This window comes from Pteropus medius, unplaced genomic scaffold (genome assembly GCF_902729225.1).
Source record: "Pteropus medius unplaced genomic scaffold, Ma_sr-lr_union100, whole genome shotgun sequence".
Lineage (NCBI taxonomy): Eukaryota > Metazoa > Chordata > Mammalia > Chiroptera > Pteropodidae > Pteropus > Pteropus medius.
Window position 1 is genome coordinate 1,045,174 of NW_024349800.1, and position 21,131 is coordinate 1,066,304.

At 36.5% G+C, this 21,131-nt stretch overlaps 1 protein-coding gene and 1 long non-coding RNA gene across 6 annotated transcripts in view; one reads left to right on the forward strand and one right to left on the reverse strand.

The window, feature by feature from the left end:
- GRM7 (glutamate metabotropic receptor 7) overlaps positions 1 to 21,131 on the forward strand; it is a 158,744-nt gene that overhangs the window by 85,391 nt on the left and 52,222 nt on the right. For all 5 annotated transcript variants that reach the window (XR_005658152.1, XM_039886602.1, XM_039886604.1 and 2 more), the window contains exon 2: positions 19,099 to 19,345. Coding sequence is in view for 4 of the 5 variants with exons in the window: in XM_039886602.1 (XP_039742536.1) it covers positions 19,099 to 19,345 (247 nt within the window). In the remaining variant the exon portion in view is untranslated. The remainder of the gene's footprint in view (positions 1 to 19,098; positions 19,346 to 21,131) is intronic.
- LOC120621426 (uncharacterized) overlaps positions 1 to 21,131 on the reverse strand; it is a 99,500-nt gene that overhangs the window by 28,034 nt on the left and 50,335 nt on the right. The window lies entirely within an intron of this gene.

Sequence of the window (21,131 nt, forward strand, 5' to 3'; positions counted from 1 at the left end):
TGCAGTACACTTTTTTACTCAGGTTTTCATGGATGTAAAAGAATGAGGAAACATTGCAGGGTGGAGTACACTGTATAGCATGCAGTTTGAAGGACATAGTGTTTAACAGAAATATGAGATATGACATTCTAAGAGGGAGAAAGACAAGAGCATTGGATTAAAGCAGAGGACCCAATGCCCATTTAAAGACATCTTCTGTGACTCCAATAATAGCTAGTTTGTGACTATCTTAGTTTTATATGTAGTGTTCCATAGCACTAAGTGTGATGCAAAGTAAAGCAATATACATAAATTCTCCTCACAGAGTTTAAAATGTATCCCTTCTGGTAGTAAAGTGATCACCTATTGGAAGCCCCATCTGTTCATATGTAGTACACACTGTTATATGAGACACCTGTTTTTGTTTAATGCTTATTGAGGGCCTATAAAATATATTGGTTCATAGCTTATAAATGTATACAATTGATCAAAACCTGGCTGGCTTCACAGTGACAATATCTCATTGAGATAGGAACTCAACGTGCATTATCAACACCTTAAAAGGTATTTTTGAAGAGAATAAGAGTTTTCTCTTCCTATATCTGGGTATCTTGAGGGCCCTTCTCAGGTTTCTTCCAGACTAATCTCCACCTCTAAGCAATCACGGCAAGGGAAACATTTTTTAGTGGCATATTATTCCTAGTGGTATATTATTTCAGGGAATGGGGGTAAGGAAATAAGTAGCATATTCTTTCTAATCTAGACAGAAAATTGGAATTCTCTTTACCAAAAAAGAACACAGATAAAAACAATCACATGTCAGAATAGAAGTATTAAATACTACTTTTCAAAAAAAATTTTCTCAATATATAACTCCTAGATTATTTTCCAATTACAATATATAACTCCTAGATTATTTTCCAATTACATTATTTTCCTGTCTTTATAATAATGAGATCTGGTGGTCATCATCATAACCATGTGATCAGATAGCATCATCAATAGCAGGATACCCTGACATTGTGACTTCCTGACAATATGCACTCAGGTGCCTATAATCTTGAAATACTGCTGACAAAGACATTTGACCTGAATTTAATTATGAGAAAACAGACAAATCAGAATGTGGGGCATTTTATAGGATATTGGTGTGGGCTTGGGATCTTTCAAAAAATTAGTCTTAAAAAACAAAATGTGATAGACCTATTTATTAAAAACTATAAAATATTGTTGAAAGAAATTAAAGTAGACCTAAGTAAGTGGAGAGATATATATTTTGATGAGTTAGAAGGCTCAATTTTGTTAAGATGTCAATTCTTCCAAATTAGTCTATAAATTAAATCCAGTGCCAATCAAAATCCCAAAGGACTTTTTATAGAAATTAACAAGTGCCTTCTTATAGAAATTGACAAGTGAATTCATATGGAAATGCTAATAAACTAGAACAGCTAAAACAACTTGGAAAGAACTAAGTCGAAGGGATAACACCATCAGATTCTAAGAATTATAAAGTTATAGGATAATCCTGGTGTAAAGACAACTAGATCAATGAAACTGAACAGAGTCCATGAATATGTACTCACGCATGTATAAAAAACTGATTTTTGACAAAAGTTCAAAGATAATTCAGTGAATAAAGATACCTTTTCTACAAATTGTGCTAGAAAGATATTACCAAAAAAAAAAAAAAATGAATTCAGGTTAATACCTAGTACCATGTAAAAAAATTAACACAAAATGGTTTACAGAATTAAATATAACACATAAAACTATAAAATTTTTAGAGCATATAAGGGAAAATCTTTCTGGCTCTGGGCTAGGCAAAGATTTCTTGGATATCGCACCAAACCACAAGAAAAGAAAAATTTGAAAAACTGGACTTTATGAAAACTAAAAACTTCTGCTCTTTAAAAGGCAGAATTAAGAGAATGAAAAGACAAGCCACAGACAAAGAGAAAAAAGCTTTGCAAAGAATAGTCCAGTATCTAGACTCCAAAACTCAAATCTTAGTAATAGGGGAAAATAAAAAATAAAAAACAAATGGGCAAAATATTTGAATAGATGTGTCACCAAAGACATACAAATGGCAATTAACCCCATGAAATCTACTGAATATCACTACTTATTAGGAAATTGTAAATTAAAATGACAATGAGATTTTACTACACACATTAGAATCTCTAAAATTAAAAAAGACACTATACCAAGTTTTGGAGAAGATTCGAAAGGACTAGAATTCTTGCCAACTGCTGATAAAAACTTAAAATGATACTGCCATTTCGTAAAATACTTTAGCAGTTTCTTAAAAAGTTAATCATATATCTACTATATGGTTCAGCCATTCCTCTTCTAGGTATTTACTCAAAATAAAATGAAAACTATATTCATACAAAGCTTCATGTATGATATTCGTAATAACCTTATTTGTAATAGACCATACTGGAAACAACTCAAGTGTCTGTTCACAGATGAACGGTTAAATAAATGTGGTATATCCATTTAACAAATTACTCCTCAGCAACAAAAAGGAATGGACTATTGATACATTCAACAATATGATTGACTATCAAAATAATTATGCTGAATTAAAGAAGCCCAACATATTATATGAGTGCATATTATATGGTCCTGTTTATATAAAACTCTAGAAAATGCAAATTACAGTGACAAAAAGCAGATCAGTTGTTACTTTGGGACAGAGAGTGGGGAGCAATAAAATGGAGAGATTAAAAAGGGGCATGAGGACACTTTTAGAGGCGATGCATATGTTCACTATCCTGATTGTAGTGATGACTTCAATGGCATCTATGTGTGTCAAAATATCAAATTTTATTCTTTAAATATGTGTGGTTCATTATTTACATCAATAAAGCTAGTTTAAAAACAAAGGCAAGGAGACCGTTTTAGTTTATAAGAATCTAAAGAGACATAGCCAAAGGCAATCCATGAAACTTAATTGAATTTTGAATTGGAGAAAAATCATATGAGACTTGGGAAAAATGGGAGAACCTTGACTTTGCAACCTTGACTTTGTATCATATATTAGATGACATGGAAGTATCATTACACTTCTTAGGTGTGATAACAGCATTGCGATTATATAGTAAAATGTCCATTTCCTTAGGTGATGCATACAGAAATTAAATAGAATAAAATATCATAATGTATATGGCTTTAAAATTGTTTAACAAAGAGAGTAAAGAGTGTGGTGAGATATTAACAAGTGTTGGGTCTCAGTGAGGACGGTACAGATAGTCTTTGTCCAGGGTTAAAGTTTCTGAAAATTTAAAGCATTTTTAAATAAAAATTTTGGGAAAAAATATGTATTTAAAATGATACTGCCATTTTGTAAAATGTACATGTATCTGGATATGAAAAGTGAAAGAGGGAAAAGTGGCTTATAGATACTAGAAGGGGAGAAATGAGTTCTGGGAAGAGGATAAGTTTTGTCTGAGATATGCTGACTTTGTCTAGCACATGCAATAAAATTTGTAAGGTGTTCAGTTGACCTTTGAGGTACATGCTACAAAAAGAGTTATACAACAAATTGTAGTGAGAACATTCTTGATTTTGACTGGAACTGAAATGCTCTAAGAGTTCTAAATGGTAAGCCAAGTCTCAGGTTGGCCTTTCTCAGGTTGGGATCACGGGTGCAGGTTTATTTGGGGTACCCTTAGTATCAACACCAGCAGGTAGAAGGAAAAAAAACAGGATTAGGCCAAACAGAAATTGGGTTGTTATGCACATTGGCCAGGGTCTTAGCTGATGCCCTTCGAGGAGCTCTGAAGCTGCCCTTCACACCTGTCCCCTCCTGGAGCAAGGGGCTGAGCCTTCATACTCCAGCATCTCCCAGTGATTTTCTGTGGACTGCCCTGGGGAAGGAGGCAGAACCTTAGGCAATATGAGTCTTTTCGGCCAAGCAGTTACAAAAGAGAGCCATCAGCTGAGAGTTGTGAGCTGAAGACCTCACCAGCATCAGGGTGAATAAACCCCTCAGTCCTGAAGGGGTCTCCCACTGGCTGGTGTAGCATGACATCCATAACCCCTTGCTTCTTGTGGTTCTTTTACATGTTGTTAATACTTTTTGTACAAGTCATGCATGACTAAATATTTATAATGCTTATTAAATTATTGACATATTATCATTCATCACTTTTATGCATTGTAAGTATACTAATTATTTAAAAACTCTGATTTTCTTCAAATTATGGCTTAACTTTCCTCAATTCATGGTGTGACTATGAGTTTAATTTAAAAAAGTTATTTGAGAAAGTAGACACATGTTTCTGGGGTTCGAAGGTGAAGATAGCAACACACTGTCACAAATATATTTACAAATGGCCTTGTCCAAATTCCACAACTATTAAGTGCAGAGCAGAAACTAGAATTCGGGTTTTCTGATTCCTGAGTCCAGATATCTGTTTTGTAAGCCCTAAGCCTTTAACACAAAGAGTATTGCTTTTCTAACCATAAGGTCAGAGAAGCTTATCCTGAAACATCATTAATGGGTGTAAGCCTCATATTATAGCAGCATAGTGGGAGGAACAGGTGGGATAGTTATTAAGCACCTTAAAATTAGCCAGCCAAGGCTCCCAGAGTCCAGAAAGATGTAGAAATTTTCAGTTCCTTAAGATTACAGCCACATTTCCCAGCCTAAACAGTTTCCTCTCCCTTAGTCAAATGATCCCCTCAACTACTTGACAGGTGGAGGTCTTTCCAATTGAGGCCACCCCAAGACCCCAAGCCACCTCTCTCTTGTGGTTATTGGGCAATACATCCCCCTTAATTACTCTTCCTGATATCCTTGGCTTGCTTTCCCCAGGATGTCATCTCTTGGTCTCCATCTTCTGGTATGGATAGTCCACGTTTCAGATCCACTCTACATGTCCACATATAGAGGAATCACACCTTTCCCACTGCAGGGCTGGGTCTCTTTTCGGCATATTTCTTTATGCATCATTATGCACAAAAAGTCCCCGCATCGAGACAAATTGCCAAATGTCCTTTATTTCATCTTATAAATAAGCTAAACAGCTAGACAGTGAATGAAGGGAGGAGTCCTGCCCTACCACACAAAGAAACAATAAAGATACTAGGACATTCATTGTTTACTTACGAATCAAAAAATTCTAATTTACCTTCCTGATGTGGCTTAATTCCCCTCTTCTTCTCTATGCCTAGCTTCCTTGTCTACCCTTGACATTCTCATATCAATCAGGTCATCATATCCTAAACATGTCAGCAGAATCATCAGACATTGCAACCTGTTCATGCTTCAGATAGTTACATTCTATTTGCTTATTACTTATTTTTCATCCTTTTTTTCCTGCCGGCTCCAGCATACCTTTTATCATTTGGGGCATCTGCCTGGGTATAAATGTGTGCACAGCTGGGTAGAGAGATAGCAATGCTGCATCCTCTTGACAAGAAGCTGGATTTGGTAAGGAAATTAGATACAGCTTGAATTGCATGCAGAGGATGTTTGCTCATTATTCTTAGTAGGAAATATGGACTTAAATATAAAACACACTCACAAAAATATCCAATTCGTGGTGAAGAATGGTCATTTTCTGTCAGTCCCCTTTAGAATACTTAGAGCTGTTTGTTTTTCTAAGCTTTGGCAATTAAAGCCTTGGTGAATGAAAAATTAAACATTTCTATCATTTACTCTTTTATTAAATAGGCTTTTTAGTTGAATGTGAATATCAGTGCAGTAGTAGAATGAGCTTTAGAGTCAAAAAAAATTTCAACTTACATTTTAGCTTTTTTTGTCCCTGATTACTGTGATCCTGTGCCAATCAAGTGACCTTTCTGGAAACTCAGAATTTTGACTTAATAGTCTCTAAGTGTATTCAATCTAAAAACCAAAATCTGCTCCAAATATGTTTATGTCTCAAAAAGAAAGTCACTTTGACACATTAGGAAGCTTATATTTGTACCTTATTTTTGAATTATTTTTTAAAAACTGCTCTCCTTCATTCATTCAAAAAATTTTTTTCTGAAGTTCTTCTTTGTGATAGATATATCCCTGATATCATTAAGCTTGAATTCTGGTAGGAGAGTAAGAGCTGAGGTGAATGAATCCATGACTCTGTTGATCATTACTGATGCTAACATGTACTATGAATGAAAAGAACAGGCTGCCGTGAGAAAGCATCATGGAAGGAGAAAATTCAAGATGGTGGAACCTTGTGGTCATGTGGAGTCTGTCAGAGGAAATGTGTGGGTGTTGAAGCCAGAAGATGAGTTTAGAAGTTACCTGGGTGAAAACTTCAGGCAAAAGAAAAGAAAAGAAAAAAGAAAAGGAAAGAAAAATGAAAAGAGAAAAGAGAAGAAAAGAGAAAAGAAAAAAAGAAAAGAAAAGAAAAAAAAGAAAAAAGAAAAGAAAAGAAAAGAAAGAAACTCTGGGCAGAGAAAATGTAGGTGCTAAGTCCATTTGCTAGATGTGAGCTTAGGACACTCAAAAATGCCAGTGTACATGTATCATATTCAAGAGGAACTGGCTTGGAAGTTGGAAATGTCACCAGGCCAGATATTGCAGGGCAGTTGGAAGTCTTTGAAAGGTGTTTTTCAGGACCATGTGATCTGATTTGCATTTTTATAAAGATCATTCTGATTGCTCTGTGCAGAATTACTTAGAGGGAGGCAAAAATGGATATATAAAACAGTTGGGATGCTGCTATGGCATCCCAGGAGCAATGTGAAAGTGAATAATAATAATAACAGCAGCAGCTAAAACTTGAGAACTTGCAAATAGTATCCACTGTTCTCTATTCTTATGTGTATCATCTTGTTAAAACATATTTAAGACTACAGTGCAGGCAGTGGGAAAAGAAGTGAAAAGATTCCATAAATATTTTACAGATAATATTAGCTAACTGGGTAACACACTGGATATAAAGGGTAAAATGTGAAGGAACTGCAAGTGTTACAGAATAACCCTTAATATTCCAATTTGTGCAACCAGCCAGATGGATGTAACAGTTTCTGAGAAAAAGAAAATTAGTGGTGTCAGGATTTAGAGGGAAAGCTTCGTTTCCAACATTATGTGAGATGCCTGTTTGTTTCAGCAGCCTCATGTGATTGGCAAAGATGATGGTCCCTAGATTACAGGTAATAAACATCTACTTGAAAGTAAATGAAAATAACCTTCTCAGGACCTTTTTCCGCAAGGTATTCTGATATGTGGGCCTGAAACCTTTGTAGACATCACTGGGTACACTATGGAGAAGAACTTTCGTGTTTTATCTTCCTTCCCATAAAAAAAAAAAAAAAAAAAAAAAAAAAAAGTCTGGTGATTCCATAAGCCAAGATTGAATAAAGAATTTGCCTTTAAAATTATGTTTTAAGATTCCTTCATTCACTTTTCTTGGAATTATATAAAAGTTTGATGTGGTTCCATTTCAAGAGTTAGATGAAACAATAGACTTTTATCTAAGAATTGTTTTCTCAAATTATGAAGGTTCTATGCACGAGCCTAGATATTTTTGGGGGGTGGAAAGATGTTCATTACTTAACCATTTTATAGATCTCCTTTGCACTTTTTAAGAAAGTGAATTTTTTTTTAAAGAAGGGTGTGAATTTCAAATAGGAATAAATGTGGGGTAGAGGCCTGAAGAGAGAAAAATTTAATGATAAAAGCAAATAATGGTTAAAAACTGGGTTTGTGAGGTTTGATTAGGGTCAGGGTTTGATTAGGGCTGGGGAAGGTGAAGCTGATATAAATTTCTGGAGCCTAGCACTCTGGAAAAGGGCCCATAATCCAACTGTGCTTGAGTCAATAAATATCAATTAATTTTGCTTGCAAAGAGTTTTAGCTAGTCCCTTGCTTGGGGAGCAGTGGAAATATTTTTTTTTAGCAGAGCTCAAACCCACTCAGGGATTTGTACAATGTTGATGTAATTTAGGATAATATCCTGCAGTTTGCATTAAAGGAGGTAGATATATAAAATAATCCTTTCGTTCTTTTCTTACTTTGACTCCTTTCCATCTAATCCATCCACTTGTCAGATTTCTTTCCACCTCCCAATATCGCTCTCATCTATCCCCTACTGTCCTCTTCATTGTCATTACCCTAGTCTAAGCTATCACACTTTGTAAAGGTGGATTTTGTTAAGTGATATTTATTCATGATTCTGAAAAACTGTTGGAGGGACCAGAATTGCAAAACAAAATGCATATGTGGACTTAGTTAAGTCAATGTCAGAAGCTTTTTGTCAAAAAAAAAAATAAAAATAAAAATAAATGCCTGAACTCTGGTTCAGGCAACCATTTTTTTTTTTTTTTTCTTATTGTGAGGAGACAATTAGGTGCTAACTTGTGTTTTGACACAAGGATTTTGAAAGAAAAGCTCCAGTTCTTTTAACAGAGGCAGGGCTGTTGATTTTTATTGTTGCTTTAGGCTCTGCAGGAGTCATTATTGATAGTTCTGCTTTATGTTTAATGAACACATGAAATAGGGCATAGGAAATGCAGGTAGCAATCCCCATTACAATAAAGTCTAGTCCTCCCTTGGGTCAGTTCTGGAAGTACCACTTACAGGGAATGTAAACCTATGGGAACATCTCACATATTCATTCTCCTTCATGTAAGGTTTCCTTCTGAGTCAAATCTCTGGGATAAAGGTAGAGATGGAGCCAAAGACTGCAAATGGGATCTCTGTGTGCCCGAGAATTCCTTCCTTCCTCAACAGTATCGATTAAGTTCCTTGCCACTCACAGTGCCAGGCTCTGGGGATACAGCAGTGAGCTAAAAAGACAGGTTTCCTAGTAGGGGAGATAGATACATATCACATGCACACACAAATGTTTAAATATGGATCATTATGATTGCTTTGAGAGCTCATAATAGGATGGTATTACATAGCTGTGTTTAGAAAAGTCTTGTCTGAGAAAATGGTGCTTGAGTAGAAATCTGAAGGATGATTTGAAGAACAAGGTAGGGGTGAGGGAACATTCCAGGGGACGGGGAAATCATATGCAAAGGCCCTGTGGCAGAAGAGATCATGGACTATTCTAGGGACATGAAAGAGGCCAGTGTGGCTGGTGGTGGTGGGTTGTGATGAATTGTGAGATGGAGATGAGTAAATGGCTTTGAATTTGGGTTGGATTTATCAAACGAGTGAAGACCATCTCATTCAGCAAACATATATTGAATTTGTTCCCAGTGCCAGGCAAAAAGATGCAAAGATAAATTAAATATTGCCCCTGCCTTTGATCTGATTGCTTCTAAATAGTCTTTCCCTTTCTGATTTCCACAAAATATCCTGCTCTGTACCTATTACATGGGACAGTTTATCTTTGTGTTTTATCGCCTTGTTTATGAGCTCCGAATGCCATGACTGGGCCAGAGATGTGCCCCAGTCACAGGGCTGGAGAAAGGAGGGAGGCCAATAAAATAGCTAGAGGAAAAAAATAACTGGAAAAATGGAAAGCAATTATGATTATTCAGAGCCAAAGAGCCTCTCGACATGGTAATATTGTCAGGTGCTGCAGAGACATAAATGTAAGCAGCACAGCATTTTGACTAGGGCTTTAGTGAGTATCAATATTCAGGCTTAGAAAGGATAAGCGAGGTGCACAAGATCCCACAGTTGTCACAGCAAGCAGCAGAGCCTGCATCCAAATCCAGAATTCCAGACTACAATTCTGCTGCTCCTGGCTGTGCAATATGTATTTCCTAGATTATATTCATTCATCTGTTCTGCTGCCACGAACTGAGCACTTACCATGTTCCAGGAGCTATCTACAGTAAGTGGAAAGATATGGTCCATACCCTCATGAGGAGTCTTGTACGGGGATACTATTAAATAAACACCCAAATGAACGAATAATCACAAATTGTAATTAATGTACCAAAGGGAAATATTTTGTTCTATGTGTAAAGAAAGAGTAAGGGCACAGTTTACACTTGAGGGTCAGAGAAGCCCTCCCTGAGGAAGTGAGACATGAAAGAGGTAGGTGGTAGCCAGAAGAGTGAGAACAGCATCTAAGGCAGGGGAGCAGATGCGTGGAAGACTTGAGTGAGCAAAAACTGGGCATTTGAAGGGCTTAGAGAAGGGAAGGGAAGGCAGAGTTCCCTGGGCCATGGTTAGGATTTTATCTTTATCCAAAATGTGACGGGAAGTTGAGCTAATGTAGCAAGACAACTGCAGCCCCCGATACTCTTGTCTGCAGCATTGAGTTCTAAAGACAAATGAGACCTGGAAAATAGCTCTCTGGTCTGATGAAGAGTCTAAGAAGGTTTAGAAGAGAGACTCAGGAGGAAAATGAAGGCCAGACTGTAGGTCCTTGAGAGTGAGTGTGCAGGAAATGGTACTTTTAAGATCCCTGACCCAAGATCTAGGAATGAAAATTAAAACAAAAAGCATCTTGTAATGAAGGCAAAACCATGAGCCACTCAGCCCCTATTCTTTGGCCAGGCTCACGCCCTCTCTCTTTCTTGGTGGGATGGGTGTTACTTCTTGCCCAATCTCAGAGTGCTCATTGCTCTATTTAGAGGCAGAGATTGAACAACTATTTGTGTACAATTTTCTGGGCAGTCTCATTGCAATTACTTGTTCCTTTTCTGTATAAACCATTACACTGCTGAGGGTCTTGAGGAGGAGGTAGAGCACACAGTTACCCTGGGTGGACAATTCAGCTAGACTACTTTCCAGCTGTTGATGTGCTTTGTCCTTCAGCCAGGGGCAGCACTTGACACATTGACTAATGGGTGTCACAGCACACTATGAGGTCGGAGCAGAGGTTAAGGGGATTGCCTTCATCCGCATATATATGGCCGCACTAGTGGAAGTAAAAAAGCAGGGAAGCAAAGATGATACAGGGAAAAGTATAGGCTAATGCAAGGGGAAAGAAATATCTGAAGGGCAGGAATGATGCTACCATTGCTCAATGACAAGGAGGAAAAGATATAGGCCAAAAGGAATGGAGAAAGGTCAGGAAAAATAATAGCCAAACTAATAAGAGGAAAGAGAAAGTTGGATGATTATGATGATCAAAACCTGTCAAAGTTCAACAAAAAGCCACTGTCAATTGCTTTGAAAGCTGAGATAAGAACACATTTCCTTTTGGTAAGAGTCTGACATTGTCTTTTTGTCAGTGACACTCTGGGGACCAACTTCAATAAATACGAGTCTAAAATTAAAACACATTGAATGTGCCCAACAAATACAAAGATTGACTATTCTTTTTAACTATTCATTTGGCATCGATATTTTCATTTGACTATTGTCTTTTTATGTTTACTAGAACTATAAAGATGACTTTAAAAGTGGTAAAATTAGACAGCTTTGCTCTTATATAAATAGAATATTTCAAATGACAACTTTAGAAACAGGATAAGTTCAGACTTTTTTTTTTTATCCACTGGTTTACTTGCAAAGGAATACAGAACATCATTGCACATTACCTGATATATTTTCCAGTGAAGAATAAGCCAGCATTTTCACATTCTAAGACAGAATCTGACATTGACTCCTACAAAAAGGCTGTTAGGTTTAGTCTTAAATATGGCCAAGGATTCAAAGGGAGACAATGGAATCTGGCAGAAGTATGTCTCCCCAGGCTGTCTGTGGGGAAAATGCTTTGCCTTTATATGTTAAATCACCGCAAAGCAGGGACCTAACATTTGTGGGGCTCTCAAACCAGCAGGAATGGTAAATAACCTTTTAGATAATACAAAAGAGCAAATGGTGCCAGTATCGGCTATATAAAAGAGTAAAACTCCTACCCTTCAGTTGGAGGCGGAAAATCTTAAAATCAAAATTGAGGGGTCAGAGAGCTGGTGGAGGAAAGAGATTCTGAGAATGTAGTGTGTGTAGGCTGGTTTTTGTACATGCCCAGAGATATCAGAAATGACTTGTCTAGAACTATCAAGATGGATTGCAGTTCATTAGGGTGCCATGGAGAGCGAAACACTGAACTTTGCAAGATGTGGTCAATTGGAATAGCAGCATCTCTGATTATGCTATGTGGGAACACAGCATCAGGCTTCTGGTCAGGAGAGTGAAGAACTGAGATGTAGGTGATTTCAAGCACCACATAATCACATGCTCCAGACACTGATTTGCATTCACCTGGAGCACTTGTCTTACATATATCCAAATAAATAATGTAATTCTGTATAGGCTTAATATCATGTCTGCCTGGAGATAAATGAGAAAAACAAAACAGTATAACTAGGTCTTGTCCAATAATAATCTAGTTTCCTTCATTATCTATCATTTTATGCCAGACATCTGTTCAGACTGTGTCCCATACTATTTGGTGTGTGTGTGCATCTCTTTATGTATATTATCTATCTATCTATCTATCTATCTATCTATCTATCTATCTATCTATCTACCTACCTACCTATCTTTTCCTTATTCAAAGACAGCAGGTCTATACAGAATAGCATGAAAATTATCTCCAGAAAATGATGTTATCTACTTTAATAAAGACACTTCTTAAGCACCCAACATATACCAAGCACTGTGCTAACCTCTTTTCACACATGATTTTCCTTAATTTTCAAAACAGGAGAAGGTCTCCGTGATAGTGGTAGAATGAGGTAGGATTTTATATCAAACGCTCTACTAACAAATTGCTAGGGTTTTAATTTTGATTCTGTCACTTACCAGAGGTGAAATAACTTGCCCAAAGTCACCAACCAACAATCTAAGGCCAAGATTTGAAATCAGCTCTAACAACAAAGATCTTGTTCTTTTTGTTGCACTATCCTTCTAGAAGATGCAAGTTTCTCTACCCTGAAAAACTAACATGTTTTTCCTCACCATTATGCCGAATCCTTTTATCATCATGAATTATGTCATAAATAAGCAAAAGTCTTCATTATGTTGACCTTCTGGAGTCTCGATTGCAAAGATCCTGTCCCATTCCCAGCCATGTATCATTATTTCTTTCTCAAACATATGGTTACTCTAATTAAGAATCAAAGGGTACAGGTAGTGATGATGGAAAAAGTTGGTCTTAACTGCCAAGGACTTTAATTTCAATTTAGTCATGTGAATGTTCCAAATATTTGTCAAATAATAATGTGTGCTTCTTCACTGTGTCTGCATCGGCAATTTTTCATTTTTATTACGCAGACTTTGGGATGTCTGTGTAATAAAACTTCTTTTTATCTCACCTAAATACTGCATTCAAGCTTTCTTGTCCCAATTCTAAACTGTCACTTTGGAACACACACAAAAAAAATTGATTAGTTCTCATAAAATAGTCAATGACATATACAATAAGGGTTTGAGTAGAATTTCAAACCAAATAGAAGTACACTGAACGAGATGTTGTTTTCTAAAACAAGTGTTTGTCAGTGGATTCCATTTAAAAAATCATTCTTTTAAAATGTATTATGATTACTTGGAAAAGAACAGCATAAAAACAAATTATGTTATAACTAATAAATAAACCAATGACACTAACACCCCTGATTGAGTGGCTGCTAAATGCTGGGCACTTTTCTATGTATTTTACAATGGCCAGCCTATTTGATCCCAGCAACCTTATAATATAGGTAGTTATTATCTCTACTATAACTATAGAAATAAGGAAACAGAGGAACACTAATAATAGCTAACCACAACAACAGAATAATACAAATAATAGCTTTTTAAAAAACAATTTTGAATGCCAAGAATATTGATCATACATAATACTTGCTTCAAGTGTTGAACGTTTAGTTCGACCAGAATTTAATAAGTACATACTTTATGGCAGGCATCGTGTTTATTATGCAGTCAGTTCTGCTATAATGTGACATGTGTTTTTAAAAATCACTATGCTATGCAATATTGTGTAATAACATGGGACTTAAGGGAAAATTTGGGTTAGGGACATAACACTCAAAACAGCAACAATTAAAAAGAGGGTAGAAATCTAATTAAAATGGTAGCATGGTTTTTATGCATGTTAAATGGCTAAGAAATACATAAATATCACAATAAATGTAGTACTTTACCTTAAAAAAAAAGAGATTTGAAGTTTGCTCATGGAAGCAGGTGCCAAAAGTATTGCTGCTTGTGATTCATTGTGAAATTGTGAAATTGGCAGATGTTTGAGGCATGGGCGTGTGTTTGCATTTTGAACCACACAGCTTGGTTCAGCTGGGTGCAGTTTACTGCATTCATCTAGTGTTTCTTGTGGGAGAAATCACACATTTGTAAACATGAACTTTGTGTTATACTCAAATTGTTCCCTAATATATCATTCTCATTGGGATGAATTTGCATTTTCCAAGCAAATCATGCCCACCAGCTTCACAATGGTGTGCCTGAAGCCTGGGCCAGTGCAGGCACTTGGTAATATCTCCATAAAAAAGGTGAATGGATAAGTGAATGAATGCACAAATAATGGCAAAGTAGGCTATCTTTTACATAGCCTATCTGAAAATACAACCAACAGTGAATTTACATGTGATCATGTGTTAATTATCTCATATCAATGGTTTGATACCACCAAACATCCCCTGAATTATTTTTTTAATTAAATTTTTATACAGATCAAGGTGATAATTCATTAGTACAAGTATATTGTTCATTTTTTAGTATATACTTCTTATTAAAGACATCATTAGTAATGATGAGACTATTTTGATGAACTCAAAAATCTGAAACTGGGTTTTTCCTGATCTAGTTTTACATCTATCTATGTGCCTTGTGATTTTTTTTTTCTTTTTATTATCTGGACAGTACTGAGAATACTCTGATTTTCGAAATTTAAAACTTGTCACAATTAAAACTATTAACAGCTTGCCTTGAAATCTCTCAAAATAATCTTCAACCAAAATGATTCTGAAACTTACAGAGAAGAACTGACAAATTTCAGTTTGCTCATGAGCAGTAGCTAATAAGTTTTCAAATTTCTTAGTACCTTAGCAATTAAAAGTTAGAGAAATAGAACTCAACTAACCCTAAGTGCTGCTACACCTACTTACAAAGCAACAATGGAATCTCATGATATAAATTCACGTTTTATTTAACAATGAACTTTTAGACTAAGATGAGAAAATGCATGGAGCCGTTTCAGCTGGTACATTTCAACCAGACAAGATATGAATAGATGTTTTAGATGCTACAACCTAGTTAATCAATAAGATATATGTAAAACATTTAAAATATATGAAAATAACTACAGAAGAAGCCTTATCTTGAGATCTAACCCAATAACCTAATATAAATAAATATGATGCAGAATATAAATATTAGCAGCTAACATTTCATGGGTACTTATTTCCCAGGCATCTGCTAAGCACTTTTCGCATATTTGTTAGATCTTCAAAATCACCATACGAGGTAGGTACAATTATTATCTTCATTTTATGAATAAGGAAACAGAGAAAATATTTATAGCCAAGGATTCCATGCATCAGACTTTAAGAAAATTACTACTCTAGAATATCGTGCAAAGCTCTTTGTTGGCTTGACTCTGAATCCCCTTTCTAAATGCCATTTAGTTACATAAACTGGATTATACAAGGCAGGTGTTAGAAAAGCCACATTCAACCAAGCAGCAGAAACTGGATTCTGGAAATTCATTTGGGTTCATGATAAAATTAAGGCTTAATTATCAAAACACAGAAATTACAGAGTAGTTTGTATCCTTCCCGGAAGCCTGGGCCTTCAGAGATTAACCAAGGTGGGGTGACTCCTCTCCACTGGGGATGCCAACTGGAATGGAATGAGACTGAAGGCCAGCCCTGGGGAGAGGCTTGATCTCTGAAATCCTGTGTAAAGACACCTGTGCTTTGAGGAAAGGGACCAGTAATGAACATCAACACCTTTACATCTCTAAAGATAAAATAAAATGGTGTGAAATACCCAAGATTAAACAGGGTAATGCATTTTACAGTTAGCATCAGGATAGCTATGAGACTAAAGACACATATGTTGCAGTTTGCTAAAAGAATGTACTAAAGGAGATGCTGTATGAAAACTCAGAGTGGAGAGGTGAGCCTCTGAAGAGCAAAGAAACAGTGACTTAGTTCCCATCCTGGGGCTTAGTGGGGTTGGATCTCTCTGGGGTGTCTGGAAACTGGAGCCTTCGTATGTTTATACCTTTATACTAATTTTATGATAATTTTGTAGCACAGCAGGTCCTCGAATAATGGTGTTTCACTCAATGTTGTTTTGCTGTAACACTGTTGGGATGGCATAGGAACTTAACTCTTGTCTATATCAATAGGCCTATGGTAAAATGGGTTTCGTTATGCTTAGTTTCATTTAGTCACAGAACCTATCGACAATGTTGAGGACTTACCGTACTTACTATATGTTAGGTTCTATCCTAAGCGCTTTGCAAGTACCAATTCATTTAATCATCCAGACAACATTATCAGGTGGGTACCAACTTTATCATCCCCATTTACAAGTGCAGAAGCTGAGGCACAGAGAGGCACACAGGAATTTATTTGTCCAAGATCACAGAACTAGCCAATGCAACTTGAACTCAGATATACTAGCTCTAAACTCATTTTAACTACTATGCTGTGTAAAGAAGATTTGGGGGAGTAAGAATTTGGTCAATGGAATTCATGTTGGTTTTCACATACTTTTAAAGTGTCACCAGAGACTGCAAAATTTTCAAAACAAAACATCAGCCTCAGTGGGCTCTAGCTTGAGAAGAATAATGAAATGTAACACTCCATAATATAAAAAGCATAGCTTTTAGAGTCTTAAATTGCTAAGTAGACTTTGTTAAGAAATATAGGCACACAGACATGTACCTATATATATAAGTATGTGTACATATATAATCTAAAGTTACATATAAATTAAAGAAAAATAAACTATGAACAATCTCCTCAACTGCAAAATTTGCTTATGAGCGGAGAAACAGAAACAACACCTAAGATCCCAGGTGTCAGTTTATACCTCTTTCTTTCTGGGACTGGCTAATCCATGGTTTGCAAAGCTCTCATTAGTATGGTGGCAGCAGTGGCCATGAGGGAAGGAAACAACATCGCTTTGGTTCATAAAGCCTTGTGACCACAGTAAGCCTTTCTTGAATGGTGTAGGCTGGCAGGATAGAATAGAGTTGAAAGTCTAAAGGTATTCTAACAGGAAAAGATGAGCTTTTAAAATATGGTCTAATTCACAACCAAAAGGATCATTAATTCAATATCGTTTTAGCTTTCTAAATTATATTCTTACGTATTATACAGTTAGCAGCTGGCAGCTCCTTTAAACCATTCAGGGACATACACATTCAAATTAATGTTTATTGGAAAACTCTATTCCTTCCAGATGAGGTAGAAAAGTTTCTTAATTTTTCACTGGGGCCTCAGTTTGAAGAAATAAGATTGTAAATGTCCAGTCAGCCAATAGGTCTGATGGAAATTCTTGTAATATATTTGGAAAAAGCCTGTTTGACCCCTGGTAGGAAAAGGTATCCAATAAACAAACACATTCATCGCACATTTATTAAGAGCCTACTATTTGCCATCACTGCAGACACAAAGATGCACCATAGTCACTGGTTCCTGCTTTTGTGGAACCTATGACCTAGGTGGGGAGACAGATGGTCAAATGATCAGGGTTGTGGGTTTATCATTACAAACGGAAACCAGTGATCTAAAGAAAAGATGTTTTTGAGGGCATGTAAGTTAAAGAGATGGCCTAGACTTGAGGCAGCCTGGATGGATGTTCTAAGAAGCAGAGGAAGAATATTCCATGCAGAGGAAAACAAGAATAAGGAAAACCACATGTGCGCATGTATGAAGGTTCTGTGATTGAATGAGTACAGCATCTTTAAGACCTGAAGGAGTGTCCATATGGATGATGCCTTGGGGAGACAGGGAGGTGGAAACTGGTGGAAAATTAGTCTGAAAAAGTGGGCAGGGGGCAGGCCACTTGGGGCCTTGTAGACTCCATTAAAGACGGAGATTTTATCCTCAGATCAATGCAAAGACAGCAGTGGAAAACCATGACCAATCAATTCTCAGGGAATTAAGCTTTCCACTGACATAAAAGGCCATGATAGCTAATTTATATTTTTTAAATTTAATTGAAATTTATTTACCTATGTACCTGTTTATTTCTAGCCTTATTGGGATTTGATTGACCAATTAAAATTGGATATATTTAGGCTATATGATTTTTTAAGGTATAAAACACGATGATTTAATATACACATACACTGCAAAATAATTACCATACTCAAGTTAACTAACACATCCATCACCTCGCCTTTAATCTAGCCTTTACAAGTCATAGAAAACACAGATATACCTAAATGTGTGTGGAGTTCTGGATCATGACAGGGCACTTCATAAACACAACTAGAGCAAGAGGAGTTATCTATAGTTTTCTCCTCGCTGATCTGACAATTCCCCACACCTTCAACGTTCATCTTTCCAAATTTAGGCAAAACAATAATTTTGAACATATTGAACAGTAAGTGAGTGGTTGCTCCAGATTTCTCAAGAAAGCAAAAGGAAACAAGGGCAGTTATAGAGCACCATTCAAACTACGAATAACACAATATTGGAAGGAGGTTTTACATCCTATTAGCAAATCATCAATGAAAAGAGACTGGTCAAGACAGTAACACTAAATCTAGGTCCCTTGCCACTGATGTTTTTTGTTTTGTTTTGTTTTAATCAGAATTAAACAACAAGGGAAACTCAACTCACTACTTTGTAGGTATGGCGAAGGTGAACACTTTAAAAAAACAATACAAAAAGAGACTTATTGACATAATGTCCTTTCAAATAAGGTCCCAGAGTCTCTGTGCAGCAAGAGATCATGTAGAGTTAATCATTTTGTATAGGTAGGGAGGATGACAGATTTCTATGCTCTTCATGTCTTTGTATTCAACTGCCATTTGACTAAAGGTACTTCAAATCTGATTATAGGTGTACCCTGAACTTCTACGTAGGAGACTTCTCCAGTGCCAAGCGTGCACATGTATTCTCCCAGTGGCATTCAAACAATTAATATATGCATAAACTCTACAATAAATGTTCAGATTTATTCTGTCTTTTTTTTTTTTTATCAGAACACCCTGGAGATTGTTATGCTTTCTCTCCTAGCCATAGTCATTCTTGACATCACATTGAGTGTTTAGACTCACTCTGCAGTCATTTTATTTGTAATAGTGTCTTGTGTGTTGTGTCTCCTAGCTCTACATACAAACTACCACACTTACAATCTCCATGAACCTAAGTGCGTCAGTGGCGCTGGGGATGCTATACATGCCGAAAGTGTACATCATCATTTTCCACCCTGAACTCAATGTCCAGAAACGGAAGCGAAGCTTCAAGGCAGTAGTCACAGCAGCCACCATGTCATCACGGCTGTCACACAAAACAAGTGACAGACCCAACGGTGAGGCAAAGACAGAACTCTGTGAAAACGTAGACCCAAACAGTAAGTAATACTCCTTTCCTTTCATCTTCCCATCCTGCATCAGGAAGCTCTCGGAAATGTGGTGTGCGCTTGCCTTTCTTTGAAGAAAACCTGTACCCATTCTCGTCTTATTGACTGAGTTGCCTTAATGAATGCTAACTTTTGCTTTTAAGAGTTTTGCCTTATTCTTGCCATCATTTTCTTTTTTTCTCTGTTGGAAAAAAGCTTTTAGAGATGCTGCTTCAGAAGTGTGAAACCTCCGCCTCCTCTTGCTTCTTGTCCTTTGGTACCAATCCCTCCAATTGACATAAACGCAGCTGTCAGGTTGTGAGCCACCACTGGTGCTCCCTTCCTGTTAGGGGAACAGCTTCCTGTTATGGAAACTTCAATACCTGATTGAACTCGAGCAGTAGGAATGAAATTGGAATATTTAAGGATTTTGGAAGCATAACTTCTTTCTACTTGAACATGAATGTGGAGAAAGTTATGTTTCTTTACTAAGCAAGCCTTCTAGAAACAAAAACACCTTGGCAAACTTTTTTTCTAAGTATACAGGCCTAGACACCACCATGCAAATGGCATCCCCATATGGGAAAGACATCAACCAAACCACTGGAAAGAGTTCCATTCCAAAAAAGGGGTGGGATTAAAAGTCAGATTTGATATACTACATGGCATATTTGTAAACCTTGCATGTCCTTTGGTACTCCCAAAAATGACCTCAAAGAAGATGGGCATAAAAAAAAAAAAAAAAAAATTATCCAGAGGTCAAATGGATAGAAGTCCCAATTGCCAATTTTACTAATATTATGGTGGGAAGAGAAAATTTCAAATTAAAAATAAGATTTCTAGGATTTGTTTTACAGAAACATTTTGACCAGTTTCAGTAGAATGAGGCAGATTCAAGTGTTCATGTTACTTGCTGTTTTTAAAGTGGAAGGAAATTTAGGTCGTCCATTAAGTCATTCAAGACATATTTTTCAGTTATGAGCTGATTTTATAGCAGCCAAGAGTGTATTGCCGAGCAAAATGAGTTCCTTTTCTAAATACTTTAAGGTAATCCTTTATGTTCTGCAAGTAAGAGGGAGGTATTTAAAAACCAAGAAGCTAGGAATTTTGATCCTGACAAAAACCGTGCAGAGATCCATGATCTTGGCCCATCTCCATTTCTAAATAGCTGGTTGACTGAATATAGTGAGACACTTTAAAAATACATAGAATAGACAAGGCATCAAAGGCTCATTAACAACACGGTGGACTTCGCTTTGACTTTTCAATAGAAGAGATTCTGGGACAAGAGGGAAGAAGGAGAAGGATCACCCCGAAAGAAAGGAGAACCAGACTGAATGTAGAATGTTTTCAGAGCAAATCGTCACTTGACAGAAGTGGCTGGCGAATTGATGTTGTAGTCAATGTAATATAGGAAGAGGCTTTGGGCTGAAACAGATCTGGGTTCAAATCCAAGCCACTCTACTTACTAGCTGTGTGACTTTGAAAATCACTGAGCTTTTCTAAAGCTCCACAGTTTCATGTAAAAAATGGAGATAATATCTGCCATAAGTGTGCCATTAAAAAAACCACGCATCTAGAAAATAGATCAGTTAAGCATTAATTCCCTTCCATTCCTGAGAGACAAAAATCTTGCCTAAAAGTGCATTTCAGCATGTTTTGTTATATAGATATGATGGTGCAGTTAAAGGCATACTGAACACCAGGAAATAGATGGAACCAATTTACAATAAGAAATATTTCCATGAACATACATTTGTATCTATTTATGATTATACTGGTATCGATAAATATACCT